Source organism: Apteryx rowi, unplaced genomic scaffold, assembly GCF_003343035.1.
Source record: "Apteryx rowi isolate R43461 unplaced genomic scaffold, aptRow1 scaffold_14, whole genome shotgun sequence".
In the NCBI taxonomy this organism is placed as follows: Eukaryota; Metazoa; Chordata; class Aves; order Apterygiformes; family Apterygidae; genus Apteryx; species Apteryx rowi.
The window spans coordinates 2,056,214-2,072,085 of NW_020447641.1; the positions used below are offsets into that span (position 1 = coordinate 2,056,214).

Below are 15,872 nucleotides of genomic sequence, written 5' to 3' on the forward strand. Positions count from 1 at the left end.
AGCCGCCTCTCGGGGCGCCTGCGGGAGCGCTCGGGGCCGCCGGTAGCTCCAGTGCACCAAGTCCCGCGGTTTCCCGTGCCCAGAAATGGGGGGAAATCGCTGACGTGCGCCGGCTACACAGATGACAGTTCCGTGGCATCTGATTCAAAAGGAAAATGTGTTTTTCCTCGGACGTTACAGAGTTAGTTCAGGAAATTAATCGTATTTCCTATTTTTTACTGATATGAAGTATCTTAATGGGAGAACCAGCAAAAATATAATCGATCAAGATCCAGAAACATTCCCCTTCTTTCTCTGACACTAAACCTTACGCTACAGCAGTGATGTGACTGACAACAGAACTACGCGGGAATGGGCTCTTCTCCTCAGCGTGAGGTGTGCCTGTAGCCCCAGAGGATTAAATGTATGGCTTAAAGCAGTACAGAAGCTGATACTATTTTTCCTCCAATCAGTATTCATTAAATGATATCCTTTTTTCTAGAGCTAAAGTAATTAAATATTAGCAAATCCTATATGCTGTAAAGGAACTTGCTTTTCCACTGCTATAAATTTCCATTAATCAGAAGCATTTATGTTTTGCACTGCGTAAAAACCCTTTGCAATCCCCAAATTTAACCTGACTCCATAGAATGAAAAAAAAAAACCCAAACCAAAGCTGCTTAAATGCAATATCAAAAAATGGCTTTCACAAAAAAAAAGAGGCCTCTACTGGAAAGCTTGAAGGTGGATCAGAAAGACCCAACAGGACAGAATTCATTACTAGTGTAAATATGGACAAATCTATGAACAGCTACGGACCTACTCCTCTTCAAGGCAATTATGAATTTGTACAGTTAATCTCTGGGCCAGGTTAATCTTTCTGGGTTTTTATTTTAAAGAAAAAAAAACAAAATTACTGATTTTCCAAATAAATTCACATTTCCTTCAGTATATTTCAGTTCCACACGTTCTGTATTCATATAAAGAAAACATTAAAAATATGTAAAAGTAATCAAATCAAATATGTAAAAATAATTCAAACAAAAATATTAAAAACATTTAGACTAATGCTCTATAGCAGAAAGTGTTCAGAGGATGTTTTGGATGGAGAGAAGTTATGCAAATTGCTGATGCTTTGGCTCAATGTACAGCCCAGGGAAGAAAGTCTGTAAGGAACACAATTCAGATTGCAGTGCTGACAGCAAAATTGCAATTTAGAGCTTGTTGTTCCCCTTCACAGTAGTTATGCATAGAAGAAAAACCCTTCACCCTTGGCTCTGTAATGCAGGAGGACTTTAACATTCAGCGCATCGCGCCAGCAACAAGTTGGTCTTAAAACGAACCAAAACCCTCGTCCTGAGTCACTGCAGTGACTCACTTCATGTTTCACCCAATGTATCTTCATTTAAATCATCTGGCATAAGACTGGAGTAATGTAGTCTGAATTAAACGTTAAGTTTCATCAAAATGTAAACATAAACCTAAATAAGTATTTGGTTTCCTTTTGGGGGCTTTTTCCCTCATTTTCTATCAACCACAATTTGTTACTTAAACTCAGAGTGTCATGACTAAAGCTTGAGAGCACCTAATAAAAAATATGTGTAAAACGATAAATTTAGGCACATTAGAATAACTTACTGAATGACTGATTTACAGAATAATCTATTTCATCTAAGTGCTTCCCATTAGAATCACTTACAGAAGAGTTCCCGCTGTCATTGCCGGGAACTAAAGCAGGGGATGAAATATAACCAAAATAGGGTATTTTCTAGATGCAGCAAAACTATTTATAATTGACGAACTCCTCTTCCTGCTCTCATCGCGGCTCCTCTTTGGGGGCTGAAACAGGGACGCGGCTGCACCGTGGCCACGAGGCGGCCCGGGACAAGCAGGACGGGGGGGGCGCGCCCACCCGTCGCCCCGCCCATCGCCCATCGCCCATCGCCCCGCCCATCGCTCAGCGTGCCGTGCCGCCGCCGGCGCCCAGGGGGCGCTGCCCGCCCCGGGCCGCCCAGCGAGGGCAGGCGCCTGGCGAGCGCCGACGCGCAGGCGCAGAGCGGGCGGGCGGCCGTTGGGCGCGTGACGTGAGTGTTGGCGCGGCCGGCGGGGCTCCGCACCGGGCGTCGGGAAGCGCGGCCGCTGCCCTCCTTCGCGGGTGGGCCCGCCCCGCCGCCCATTGTCCTCGTGCCATGTGACCGGGGACGGTTACAGAGCGCTCCCCCTCCGTTGTTTCTGCTTAGTCACCGCGCCGCGGGAGGGTAGAGCCGCCTTTGCCCGCCACGGCAGGTATCGCGGAGAGCCGGGCCGCCGCCGCCGCCGCCCCCGCAACGCGCGGCTTCTTCATGGGGACGGAGGGCCCCCGCGCCCTCCTGGAGCAGGCGACCACCCTCAACCTGCAGACCGGCAACCTGCTCAACTGGGGCTGCCTGCGCAAGAAGTGCCCGGCCACCCCCGGCGAGGAGGTGAGCAGGGGGCGGGCGTGGGGCGGCTCCTGGCCCCGGGGCTTCCCCTCAAGGTGCCGGCGGCCGTTGGCGCCGGAGTTTCGCCTCAGGGCGGCGCGGCGGGCGAAGGGGACGAGCTCCGGGCTCGGGCTGGGGGCGGCCGGGCGGCTGCCCAGCGCAGCCCCGGCGGCGGGGGCGTCTCACGGGGCGGGCTGCGCTGTGCCGCAGCGGTGTGGCCCGCATGGCGGCCGGGGGAGCATCCAGGCACCTTCTGTCGGAGTCGGGAGCAAGAAAGCCCAGAGCGCTCAGGGGAATACCCGGAATAAAATACTCGAAGGCATCGCCCGGTGTCCGCTATCGCGGCGCAAACGTTTAGGTGCTGTAACGGCCGCCTTGGTTGTACCGCAGAACACCCGCGGCGCCGAGCTGCGGGGCGCCGGCGGCGGTAAGCAGCGCGCTCCAGGCACAGCCGGGGCGGCGTTGTTGCCTGTGCTTCTGCCTGTTGTAACGTTAATACTATCTTATGCTCGCGCTATCCGGGTATGAAATAGAAAGGACAATTGGACTTTTTTTGAAGTCTGTTTTATGTACTGTAGCCTAGTTAAAAGGCAGTCAGACTCGGGTTCTGTCAGGTCTGTCCGGTCTTCAGAAGAGCAGTATTGACAGGGCCGGCCTCACTGTGGGGGCTAATTCCTTCTCAGTGAATGTGGTTTTGCTGTTGAAATACGCATGAAAACCAAGGTGCTCTCTCTGCGAGCAGTAGAAGTGTTAGCCAGAAGAAGCTTTGCTAGCAACAGGTTAGAGGCCCTGACACCTTCCACCCGGGGGCATTTGTCTACCTGGTGAAACTTTAAACTTTGCTGTGTTCAAGTCTCTTGCTGATGAAACCAGACCATGTTTCTGGTCTCAAGGAATAATGACCATTACAAGATTAGGTATTGGCTATAATGCCAAAGTAGATTGCTGACACCTCTTTGGCAAGAGAGATATAAATTGGTATGAACTTGCATTGCAAATGATGAAAATTCTCTTTTCTAACCTGAAATTAATTTTAATAACTCATTTTTGGTGACAGGTCTCAGCCACTGTTGTCTTTTGTAAAGACTATAGATGGCATTTTTGATAAAACTTTGAAAAAAATTAATATTTAAAAATAATAGTTTAAAAATATTTACCTTTAGCAATGTGTGCCAACAGTTAGATAATCCTGTACAAGTGGGTGGAAATCCTTTAGTCATAGTCTTCAGAACCTCTGTATTTGCTGTCTCATCATTACACAGTAATCTGAAAATGGTCATTTAATAACCACAAGAACTATAACTTCAGCTGGTTAATGCTATATAGTGGCACCGTTGATACTACAGAAGTTGGTTGAGTTCGTACAGGTCATGTAAAAATGGTATAAAAAATAGACTGTCTAGAAGGATGATGTAATAAGAAGGAAGAATTCATCATATGAAAGTTATTTGTTCTAATATGCAACCAGGTCAAACTAAAAAGTTACCATCACATGGCAACCTTCCTGTGCCTAATGTGAAATAGGGTTAGATTCTGTAGCAAAAAGCTGGCTGTATCATAACAGACAGCCTTGCCTCTGGAGAGTTGTATAAAAGTGGTGCATGCCTAATCAATTAAGATATTTTTCTTCATTTGTTTACAGAGAAATCTGCGATTGTACATAAGACTGCCTGCTTCTGAGAGTTACTAGAATTCCAAAGCTCAATAATCATCATTAATTATTGGAAATAAATTATTTTTTAACTGCTCTATTTAGAGTAATTTGTGTGTACATTTTTTTAGTGTAAGAATCTAAGGCAAAATTCTGCAGAATATGAACTAAGTTAGGAGTTTGGGGACCTAACTTATTTGGAAATAAGTTAGGTATTTGGAAAAGCTGTTCAAAGCAGCCAAATACACCGTGCTTTTCACATGTGTTAGGAGGTGTGTGGGGGGGGAGGGGAGTGGTGTGCTTTGGGAACAGGTTAGTGTATACTGACTTGATGGAAATGCAAAGTGAGAGAGTTGCGTGGCAGTTATATGCAGAATATACTAGCACTTCACTTTTTCTCAGAAATGAAGAGATAACATAAGTTACATCAGAATGTACTGAAGAAGTTCCAGCCTTGTGATTAGTTATTTGGTGGGGGGAGTCAATTCTTGCCTTTTGACTCAGTTATTTTTTCCCTCCCATTTTTAAATGGTTAGGAAAGAATGCTTAGAATTTGTATTCACAAAATATTTTCACTGTATTATGTCTTAAACATTGTGCTAACCACTTTTACTTATGGGAGGGGGTGGGGGGTTGGCTTCCATACTTGTCAGTCCATACAAGCAGCTGATGTTATTATGGGCTCTCTGAATTGGTGTTAGTTGCCACAGGAAACTGCAATTCAATTTTTTTGTATGATGTTACAAAAAAATAGGTATCGACACAGATATAAAATACACTGTTGAAAAGTAAAGTAAAGCAGTGGCTCATGAAGGGTCTCTGTCTGCAACAGGTATCAGTTTGACTGTACCTTTACTTAGCCCACTGGATAACAATTCCTAAGTTGTATAAGTGGGAACCTAGAGCACTGGAGCAGCTAAAGCATTGGTGCAATATGCAGTTAATTAGCTTGTTGAGACTTCGTAGTAGCGCCTTATTATGTTTAAGAAGACCCATGATCAGAATCCTGGTCAGGTGAATTTTGCATCTGTGGATGCAGGAAAAATGCAACTGCAAGGTAGGATCTTAGTTTCCATCTTCAGTAATGGATGCCTTAAAGGCATTAATGATATGGCGCAATGGAATAGGCAGGTAATTAAGAACAAGGGGCAGATGCATCTTGGAAAAAAGTAATGAATATAATGAATGTATTGAATATTTAATGAATTCTCATTTCCAACAATGTAGCATGTATGCTATTACCATCCAACTACATTCAAACCTAAGAATCTCTGCATTAATAAAACTAGTTCTGTTTTGCTTAGAAGTGTTCTTTTCCTTTAAAGGTGGCATTGACCTGAGAAATACATGAAACGCAATACTTACATTACTGCTAAAATTTTTTGTGAAAGAGGAGAGGAAAACATATAAGTAGAATTAAACTAGTTGGAACAAGTTTCCAGTGGAAACTATGAAGGAATAATCTTCTGCGGTTGAAGGAATGGTGCCATTAGTTTACCTTCTGTCAGTCCTCCTAATACACCTATGACTCTTTGTATTTCTGTGCAACTGTAATGTAACTATACAAGAATATGAAAAAATATTTTATAGGTGCGGGACTGCATTCAAAAAACACTGAATGAATGGAGCTCAAAGATCGGACAAGATCTAAACCAGGTAGGAGATGTTCTGCATCTCATGTGTGTGTTACATGTGACCAGCTAAATATTTTTTCTTTTCACACCTTTTAAAATATAAATTAATCTATTAAGTTTATATAAATGCATCTGCAGCTCCAGATATCTTAAAATATTTCTCAACTCCTATATTTTTTAATATTTAGTAAGTTTGAAAAGGCTAAGAAACACTGAGTTAAACAATCCTGTTGATGAGAAACAAGACAATTCTTAGTAAAATAGATGTCCTGGTTAGTAAGATTTCAAGCTTATTGTTGGGGCCATTGCAAAAAACTAATGTACCTTACAAGTTTGCTAGTGTGCTTGTAAAAACTCAGTGGAGAATTTTCTGAACTTTGACTCTTTCATGGAGATGATAAACTAGATAGTTGAAAATTGCCCAGTTTGAGGGGAACTCTAAGTGTAGCCTTGGTTGTCTCAGAAATATTCCTGAAGATTCAGAACTAGCAGTTTTCCCTTTAAGAGGTAAAGGCTTATGGGTAGTAATTAAAACCAAGTTCCTGGCCAAGTGACATCAAGATCTAGTGTATTTGCCTGTTCCTTTTTCAGTATTATTTTTGAAAATCAACACAGCAGTAATGAGCTCCCACTGAATACATTATTTGTTCTGTGAGATATTAACATACTTCATATAAAAAGTAACTTTCCTGATGGTTCTTTTCGTTCATGCTCATTGGTTCTTGGGTAATGCTGGCATAAACTACTAGTTGCTGTATTCCATGCTGGAGTGTGGTGAAGCAGTTATTGCTGTATGATTTGTGGAAGATTGAATGATCGCTTGAGAAGATAAATATAAACATTTGTCTGCATAAGGTGTAGAAATCCTTTTAAAGTTAATTATTAGTGTAAATTAAGTTTTCTCTTAAAACATATTACCTGCATAATTCCAAATTATTTTATGAATTATACTGGTTTCTGAGAATTCAAAAAATCTTAACTTTTTTAAAAACATTGACTGCATAGAATAACTCCATGACTCACTTGAAGATTTTTTTTTTGTATGATAGCAGGAATTATGAAGAAGTTCTTGTTGAAGAGTGTGTGTGTGTGTGTTTGTGTATGTGTACAGATACACACACACACACATATATATATATATAAATAAATAAAAGCACAAACTTTGTGTAGATAAAGCCTCAAGAAAAGTCACCTTGTACCAGCTGACATAAGATTTCAGTCTAGGCTTAGATGTGGACAGAGAGTGAAACCTCTGAAATTTTCCAAATTTTTACTATAGTTATTTTATAAAATAGTTGTTTTAAATCTCTGTATTTTTCAGCATTTTCATGTTTGGATTTACTGAAATTACAAAATATTATTATGCAAAGTTCTTCACACCCAACACCCCAAACTACTAGTTCTGACGGTGGAGTTTTTAAAACTGAATGAACTGGTTTTGAGGGTTCTCCTTTCCCCCCCCCTTCCTTCTCTCTCATTGTTTTTAGCAAGGCATTTTGAATTGTCAGTGATATGTTCACATCAGAAAAGCAAGATCTCTACTGAAGCTTATTCCAACAATACTGATCAGTAATTCATGTTTTTGATGTTATGAGCATATAGGTCATCTCATACATCTTTATTTTCCTCTGCTCTCCTCATAGAAGTCAAGAAGCATTGGGTTACTGTCTTCTTTGTGTCATTGCATTTTTATAATACTTGTGATGCAAGGCTTTCTTGCTGAATTACTTAAAAGCATTCTTGAGAAGCTTATTACTGTCTTCTAGTGATGAGTTGCTCCTAAATCTAGTGTGCTTACTGCAGGAAGTGCTGGAGGTTCTGGAATGTACTGTAGCTCAAGCTATAGAAAAAATAAATCCTGAAGAAAGAGATGAGTTGAAAGTATCAGGTAAGAACAGAGTCAAGGGATAAATCCGGTGATGATAAAAAGGTTTCATATGCTGTTATTAATAGGGTGTTCATATATTTTTCTTGTTTTGTAATTGTTAAGTGAAATAACAGTAATATACCCTGTCCTACTTTGCTTTGGGGAATCTAGAATTTGGTCAAGAAAGTCTTGAATTAATGTTTCAGGTATTAACAGCTCAGCGGTCTTCTACTTTAACTTCCATCCTCTCAACAGATCTTAAATGTATTTTATGAACCTTAGTTGACTTTTCTGATACAAATTATTACAGTTAATTCTGCAATTAAGAAATAGCATTGGAAGCACATTTATTTGCATAATTTTTCCAGGTTGAATATGATGAACTTGAAGGAGGCAGTCCAAACTAACACTAGTACATTTTGAGTGTCAGTAAGTTGTGAAGAGGTCTGTCTGTACTGTTAAGTTCGGGGTTTTTTTAAACAGGATGTTATGATTACCACTTAGTGTTTCGATGCTTAAATCCTACTTTCTGGTTGTTCAGATCATCCATTAGATGATTTCCTGTTTCGAGACTATATAACAACTTTCAAATTTAAGAGAACAGTGTCTTTATTGGTCAATTTTCAGAACAGTTTTTTTCAGTCTTCTGAAGTGGCTGGTATACATTCTTAAGAACCCTTTACCCAAGAACTCATGTATAGTGTATATAGCAAAAGTAGTAAATATCTGTTTATTTGGTAGTAGCTGGCTTGTTTTAGTTATTGATTCTAGTTTCTTTGAAAATAGCAAAGCTTTTCATCGTTGGATCAAACTCTTCATCAATCAGAGATGCAGTTGGCATGGGTAAGTGTGAGATTCAAACATCTGGTAGGGCTTCATTCTGACTTAAATATTTAGAAATAGAATTCAGAGCTTTTCCAACTAAGAGGTATATTCAATGACTGTCACAAGTATGTTCTCTTTTCCTCTATAGAAGGACCTTAGTAACTTTGAGGGGGAAAAAAAAATAATGTTGCTTCTGTCAGAAAGCTTAATAAATGTGGAACCCCCCCGCCCCCATCCCTCCAATAGTCCTTGGTCCATAAACTCATATCTCATTCCTTGCTCCAAGCAGGAGCAAGTTTTTATTCTTTCATACAAAACTGGTTAAATAGTGAATAGCACACAATGTTTTAGTAACAGTGATATTGTAAGTTCCTGTCAGTTCTTATTGGTTGCCAGTTTTTTAACACAATATGAATTTCAGTACTAACTGTATGGTATTTCTGAGATTGCTATTTGAGAAATAAAACAGTGCTACAAGCAACTGACCAAACAATTTTACTGAAAATAAAATACAATGGCTGTACTGATGTCTAAAGTTCTGTTGTCTATCATAGCCATGGTTGTGAGCAACACAAGTACTGAACTTTACCACTTTGGAAGATTGGGCCTGAGGGATTTCCAAAGAAAAAAGGGTCGGGCATCATTCTTTTCTAGCAATACCCCATTTAATAGTGTCTTTATTCTAAACTGTAGTATCATTTGCTAAAAATATGTTGGTAGAGTCATCTTTCAAGAGAAAATACTTTTAGTGACTTAGTTTTATTCTTTTTACTATGCAGAAGAGACCTCATGACTTGCATTCTTTATAAAGCTCTGTGACATTCCAAGACTTGCCACTTCTCTCTTGCAATTTAAATGTTCATAATGGGGTGTGTTTTTCATCTGACTCCTCACATATATTGCATAGATCTTCTGTGTCCTGTATTTGGGTTATAATTGGTGGAGAAGATTATGAATTTAGTAAGAAATTGATGGAATTGAGGATTGTATTAGTCATCACTGTCTTGAGGAAAAATATATTTTTAACACTGAAAAGGAGAAAAGAGCTTCAGGCTGCATTTGATTTTGTTGTGAGACCTATAATTGAAATTTGGCCTTCAGCTCTATCTTTGATTCTTTGTTAAAATCTTTGTGTTACTATCCTTGACTACAGGTACTCTCAAAGTTCTCAAATGGTGAATTGCAAACTAGCAGAGTGAAAACAGGAGGTGTGTTTTTTGCAGAATTTGAAGTGTCATGGTGCTTATGTTCATACCTTGCACACAATTTTGCAGTATTTTTGTTCTTTCCTCAGCATGTTCTGCACTTGGAGTTGCTCAGTTAGATTCTGTCATTATTGCCCCACCTCCTATTGAAGATGGAATTAGCCTCTCCTTGGAGTATTTACAACCCTATTGGCAAGAACTCGAAAATCTAGTTCAAAACAAAAAGATTGTTGCCATAGGTACCTCTGACTTAGATAAAATACTGCTAGAGCAGCTGTATCTTTGGGCACAGGTGAGAACAAACTTCCTATTTGTAGCATTTCTGAGACAGATGCGTTGATTGCCACATTGTTATAAACTTCTGTTGTAAATGGTTTTATATACAAAATATTAATTAGCCCTGTTATTTTCAGCGTATTACTGATGGTCACTATGTTGTTTGCGGTGGGGGAGGCTCCAACTGTGATTGTCGCTTGCTCCGTGTTTTTACATGAAGCCAGCAAAGATTGGAAACTGCGGGTCTGTTCAGTAGCAGGTTCTTTGAAGTAATGAAGGTTTGAATTTTGAATGCTCTTAGAAAGGATTATAAATAGTATTGCAAAGGAATATAAATAGTACCTAAAAAAAGCTTTCAGATTTATTCCAGTGACTGTCTAAAACCATAGCCTATTTCACTTTCAGCTTTATTACTCTTGGAAGGATTTATCTTTAGAAAAATGCTGCTTGAGTGCTAAACATAAGTGTAAGGAGGAAGGCAGACTATGAATCAAGTGGCGTGATGTTTTTTTGTCCAGTGTGGCTGATTGCCTCTTGTCATGTTTGAGTGATGGAGGTCTGTAGTAGTATGCTCGTGTAAGCTTGTGAATTTACTGTTTCCTGATTAGTTCTTTGAATGCTCCTCTTATTTTGCTTTTTTTCTCCATTTTGTGTTCTTTTGAAGTTTGTGAACATACTGTATCTGTATAAGAGGTCATACTAAGAATCTTGATTTGTACTCATCACTGTTGCATATATTGAGAGCAGAATAGTTGGGGGCATTCATGACCACTTACATGGTGATCATGGATGTAATTTGTGATGAGCAGACGAAGACTCAATGGAGGAGATTCCCTTGTAACTTAATCTGATTTAGGCACTTTACTTGGAGACTTGGAAGATTGCAAATTATATATCCTTAACAAAAAACCTGGGTTTTTAATTTGAAACATTTTCAAATCTAGAGCTCCCGTAATGTTTTTGCTAGGAAGAAAAAAAGAACTGCTGCTCTAGGAAGCACGGCAGACTGGAAGCCAGAATGCATTGGTATATGTTTCACTGTGACAGTATTTGACGTTAGTTTCTATCCTTGTTTTGGGTCTTGTGTTGCAGAAAACTGCAGATGGAGGAATTACCAGTTCAGCATCCTGCAAGTTTAGGGTTATTCTTGTCCAGACGTCAAAACAGCAATCAAAGGCAAATTGTTCAAGCAGTGTTTCTGTTGTAATAGAGGGTATCGGGAAACAAGTAAAATAGAAGTACATTAATATGCTTTTTTTCTTATAAAAATATTCTGTTACTTTCAGGTGAAACCAAGTAGTAACCAGGTAAATCTAGCTTCCTGTTGTGTTATGCCACCTGATCTCACAGCATTTGCAAAACAATTTGACATACAGCTATTAACTCACAATGATCCAAAAGGTAAGACTTTACCAGATACCTTAATAGAAGACTTCTAAATACATTTATTCTGTACAAAGCGAGGAATAATTTTTCTTTGAGCTTCAAACATTGTTACATTTGAATCCAGAACAAAGAATTCTAAATGTATACCTTTATAAAATATTCCTATTAAGCTCTTAAGTTTTTGTTTCTAGAAAGATAAAAGCAGTCTTCCAGGATGGGATAGTCTTTTGGAATAGTTTTAACTGGAGGATTAAAAAAAGCAAATGGAACAAAGCATTGAGAACTATGTACTACATACTGTTCAAAAATTGCTTATTTCCAGCAAAATATAGAATCAAATGAGTTGTGTTGCTGAAGCCCAATAAATGACAAATGAAAGATACCTGCAGAGACTTTCTTTGAAACAGCTTGTGAAGTAACATTCATGGTCAGTTGATTTTGATAGTTTAGTAAACTAGTAACTTTGTCTAAATAGGACTCTTTCAAATAAGTGACTTTTTTAAATTGCATTATTACGAAAAGAGTTAGTGTAAATTCTGTACTTGTTTAGAACAGTGATTCATTTTTTTTAATGATTGAAGGACTTTGAGACTTTCCTTTAGACTCTAGAACTCTTGAGTTACCAGCTCCCTAGAATACTGTGGGATATTGCATTAGTTTCTCTTGTACCTTGTCTAATCTTCCTTACTATAATGATATCTTAAATATATTGCTGGAATTGTATACCAAAAGTCTTGAACAATATCTTGCTCATTCCCTGACTGTAGTCGTCTTCATGACCAGCTGTTTATGGTGATAGTACTTTTTCTTTCCTTTCTCTTCCCCCCTCCCCCAAGAGGAGAAAATATGACAGTATTGGTGAATTACGCATTTTATAATACCCCTGTCATTAGTAATGAATTTAATCAGTGCTTGAGCACATATCAGCACTTGCCCCTGCAGCACAGAAGATGAATGACAATTCTATCTGGCAATTTTTATGTCCTGTGAAGTCCAAAATGCAACCTGCAATTTCATGCTCTATCAAAAGTCATGAAATGAAAGAGGTGAGGATTTGGGGTAGAGAACAAAGCAAGGAGTGGTTTTTCTTACGTGTTGCTTGCTAATGTTAACTTTTCTGTTTTGGTCAGCTAAAGAGTATTGAGTGACTATCTTTTGGGAACTCTCCTCTTTCAAGAGATTGTTCCTTTGATATTTAAGAGGAACACCTGCAGGATTTGTATTGTCCTTCCTTTTCTGCTTTGTGATATTTTAAGGGCATTTAAGCCCATTTTTCTTAATTTTGGTGCAATAGAAACATTAGTAGAGCAGCAGGCAAATAGATACTCTCTGGGCTTGCACAAGTGAACCCAGTTGTGGGAGAAGTTCTACATCTTGAGCTTCCAATGACTGCAGAGGTAACTGAGAATGTTCAGTACTTTGCTGATTTCAGCCTTACTCTTTACTCACCTCTGGTTTGTCTACCTGACTTCTCAAACTTAATTTTTGGTACATCCTGCTAATGGCTCTGCTCATAGACCCCTCTTGATATTGTAAAAGTCTCAGTTAATTAGTTCTGGTTGCTAATGTGGCAAAAACAAGTGTCTCAAATTTCTTTAATATTGAGGAACTTACCCCACATTCCAGAAGAATGGATCTGGGGACTATTTGGCACAGCTTAAGATATTTGACTGTAGGCAAAGCTTCTCTTACTGTTATTTTTTCCAGTTGTTTACATGACATTATTTAAAGCTTGAATATCCCTTTTTAACTTTAGAATTGCTCTGTGAAGCAAGTTTCCAAGAAGTTCTTCAGGAAAGCATCCAGAACACGAAAGCCCACGAATGGACTCCTTTATGGCTTCTGCGGTATTCGGTCATTGTTAAAAGCAGAGGAATTATCAAGTCCAAAGGCTATATCTTACAAGCTAAAAGAAATGCCTCTTAAAACACTTCCTCATTTTTACAATAGCTTGCTGTTTTAATTTCTTGGGGACAAGGGGAACATTGCTGCTTTTGTAGGAAGACTTTCACAACAGCTGTAACAAAGACCAAAAGTTGTAATTTTTCTAAGTGGTGTCAGCAAGAGTGTCTGCAGTGTTCTAATACTAATTTTCTTTCTTAACCTATTCACCAGTTCATTTAAAATATGAAATATTTTGTTTTCATTAAACTGTTTTCTAACTGAAATTATCTATAAAGAAAATGTTCAAAATATTTTTTTTATATGACCACTACACTGTAAAACTATCACTATATTTTAGCTACCCTCAGGTAGTATAAAGAAACTTGTATATTTTTATTTTTAACAGGTTGAATTTCTCTTAAATAATAGCTATTAACCTGGTAGGTACCTAGATTTCAGACTTTCAAAGACTAATTTGTGTAGATAATTCATCTTTCCTGAAAAATTATCAAAAAAAAAAAAATTGATATGTCATTACTTGGTATAGGCACATCAGCTGTTTAATTTGTGTGGATGGGAAAATTGGTTTATTTCTAATAAAGTATAAAAGACCTCTGTGGTTTGGGAGGCAGGGAGAAAGCATCTTCAGAATTACTTTGAGTGTTACTTGAATTCCTTCTGGCTTCTTTGTGCCTCTGTAATTTATGTACAAGGGTGATGGCATTTTTACAGTTTGAAATAGAAAATGTATTATTGTGTGTTTAAAGTAAGAGCTGGAAACAAGTGATGAAAAACCTGTTAATTGAAAATCATAATGTGCCTGGTTTATTCTCAACTGTGGCTTGTTTTTTGATATTCAGGAGCCACAGAAGAGAGAGTAAATGCGAGGCTGTTCATTGTATGATCATGTACAATGGATGACTGACTTTGAGGTTGCCTAGGAAATTTTGTTGCTCGAGTGCCATTCAGAAATGACACTAGCATATAGCTTGAAGCTACGTATGTTTCTTTGTGGCGCTGTCTTAATGTGTACTGTACTGCTAGCTTTTGAATCCTAGAGAGACTGCTGCAGCTAAGGCAAGGCTTCTCATTTAATACAGTCTTTCTTTTGAATAGGCCTTTTCATTTCCTAGGCCTTTAAATCAGAATAGATACCAAAAACTCAACCTGTAGTTCAGCAGGGGCTTGATGCTAAGTTTCTAAAATCAAACAAGCATTTTCCTAATGACTTCAGATAGTAACAGGGCTTTATGCTAGTACTTGTTAACTTGGTTTTACATATTTCGAGCTTTGGACTGTGAGGGAATTAACTTTCACTATTTAGGCAGCTAGTGGAATTTCAATGCTTGTAGGCACTGTCTAGAAGTATCAGCTTACTGTAATCCATTCCATTAATTCAAAACATTAACTTTTATCAAGATATTTTTGAGTCCTTAAGTATCTTACCTGTATGTGGCAAATTCTAGGAAGTTTTCCTAGACTTCTTCAGTTGTTTTGTTAAATAACAGAGGGAGAGAACTGGAACTAGTAATGCAACAAGAAAATGTTTGAATTTTTTTTTCTTAACCAAGATTTAGTCTTTTTTTTTATGGAGGGTTGGTGTGTATCAGATTTTCAAAATAAGATGAGGTTCATTTCAAACTTCTGTGCCATCTTAGAGTTGTGTGCTGCTGATGACTAACCACTATTTGTAAATTCTGTTTCTCTGTGTTGGTGGACTATTGACATCCTGTATTGTATTAGACTTGCATGTGTTCAGTTTTACAAATTGAAATACTGCAAAATAAGAATTATGCTAAAACAATGTACAGGTTGTCCTAATGGGATTTGGGGGTTGGACTAGATGATCTCCAGAGGTCCCTTCCAACCTCAGCGATTCTGTGATTTATTTCCTTACTGTAAACCATTAACAGTTTTCTTGCTATAGAAAAGTACATTTTAAGAGATGATCTTATTTTTGTAGGGTCACTGACAGTGTAGCAATTTATCAGGTTTTCTGATTATTGATTTGTTTTGCATTCAAGTGAGAGAGATGGGATTTCCTTTCATGAGGAACTTGAAAATTTGAATTAAAATTTGAAATCTATGTACACCTTTCATCTATGCTTTGTATGAATTCTGAGCATCTCAGTGATAGTATTTTACACTTTCTGGGACTTTATCATGAAATGGCATGTGTAATACTTTCACATAATAGAGAATGCATACTCCCCACTGTTGGATGGTTTGCTGATCTGAAATTACCACATTCACAAATTTTAAAGTAGTATGAAAAAAATCAGATTCCTCAACACTGAAGACGTACATTAGTATGTCAACTGGTGTTTTTTCTCCCTCATCTATACTTGCACCTTTATAGCCAGCTTTCTTTAGATTGCATTGTTACAGCAATCGGTGCCTGTGACGGAAACGGAGACCCATGCATAATGTGCTCCTTGCTTTTTGCAGAAAGCATGTTTATATTTACTTATTTTGTTCATTAAACTGAATTGAATGTGAATGTGGTAAACATTAATTGGCTTTCTCAGGCTTTTCAATGCAAAGTAGATACACCGCTCTGTTGCAGCCGGGTGCTGGTCAGCACTCCCCTTCAGTTTCTGATGAACCTTTGCTATTTTCTGTTTTATATCTGTACCTTGTTTTCATAAGCGGGGGATGATACAGAGGCAGGTCATGGGAACGCTGCTCTCCTGCTTCCGGCGGGGT

At 38.6% G+C, this 15,872-nt stretch overlaps 1 protein-coding gene across 3 annotated transcripts; it reads left to right on the plus strand.

Annotated features, from left to right (window-relative positions):
- The first annotated feature begins 2,045 nt into the window (after positions 1–2,045).
- Positions 2,046–15,256, plus strand: GCLM (glutamate-cysteine ligase modifier subunit). 3 transcript variants are annotated; one of them, XR_003252137.1, is made up of 8 exons: positions 2,046–2,441; positions 5,680–5,745; positions 7,527–7,611; positions 8,377–8,433; positions 9,710–9,912; positions 11,183–11,297; positions 12,119–12,328; positions 13,039–13,126. XR_003252137.1 is itself a non-coding variant. In XM_026057504.1 (7 exons), the coding sequence occupies exons 1-7, from the start codon at positions 2,322–2,324 to the stop codon at positions 11,622–11,624; spliced, it is 666 nt and encodes a 221-aa protein (XP_025913289.1). In that variant the 5' UTR covers positions 2,046–2,321; the 3' UTR covers positions 11,625–12,112. The 3 variants fall into 3 exon arrangements, 2 of the variants coding, with proteins under 2 accessions (XP_025913289.1, XP_025913288.1); XM_026057504.1 differs by lacking the exons at positions 12,119–12,328; positions 13,039–13,126 and adding an exon at positions 11,605–12,112; XM_026057503.1 differs by lacking the exon at positions 12,119–12,328 and having other exon boundaries at positions 2,047–2,441; positions 13,039–15,256.
- The last annotated feature ends 616 nt before the right edge of the window (positions 15,257–15,872 follow it).

Excerpts from the sequence above, each read along its gene's own strand:
- GCLM (XM_026057503.1), top strand. The coding sequence starts at position 2,322 with ATGGGGACGGAGGGCCCCCGCGCCCTCCTGGAGCAGGCGACCACCCTC. Across the intron at positions 5,746-7,526 it reads TCGGACAAGATCTAAACCAG|GAAGTGCTGGAGGTTCTGGA; the intron begins GTAGGAGATGTT and ends TGCTTACTGCAG. Across the intron at positions 7,612-8,376 it reads AGATGAGTTGAAAGTATCAG|CAAAGCTTTTCATCGTTGGA; the intron begins GTAAGAACAGAG and ends CTTTGAAAATAG.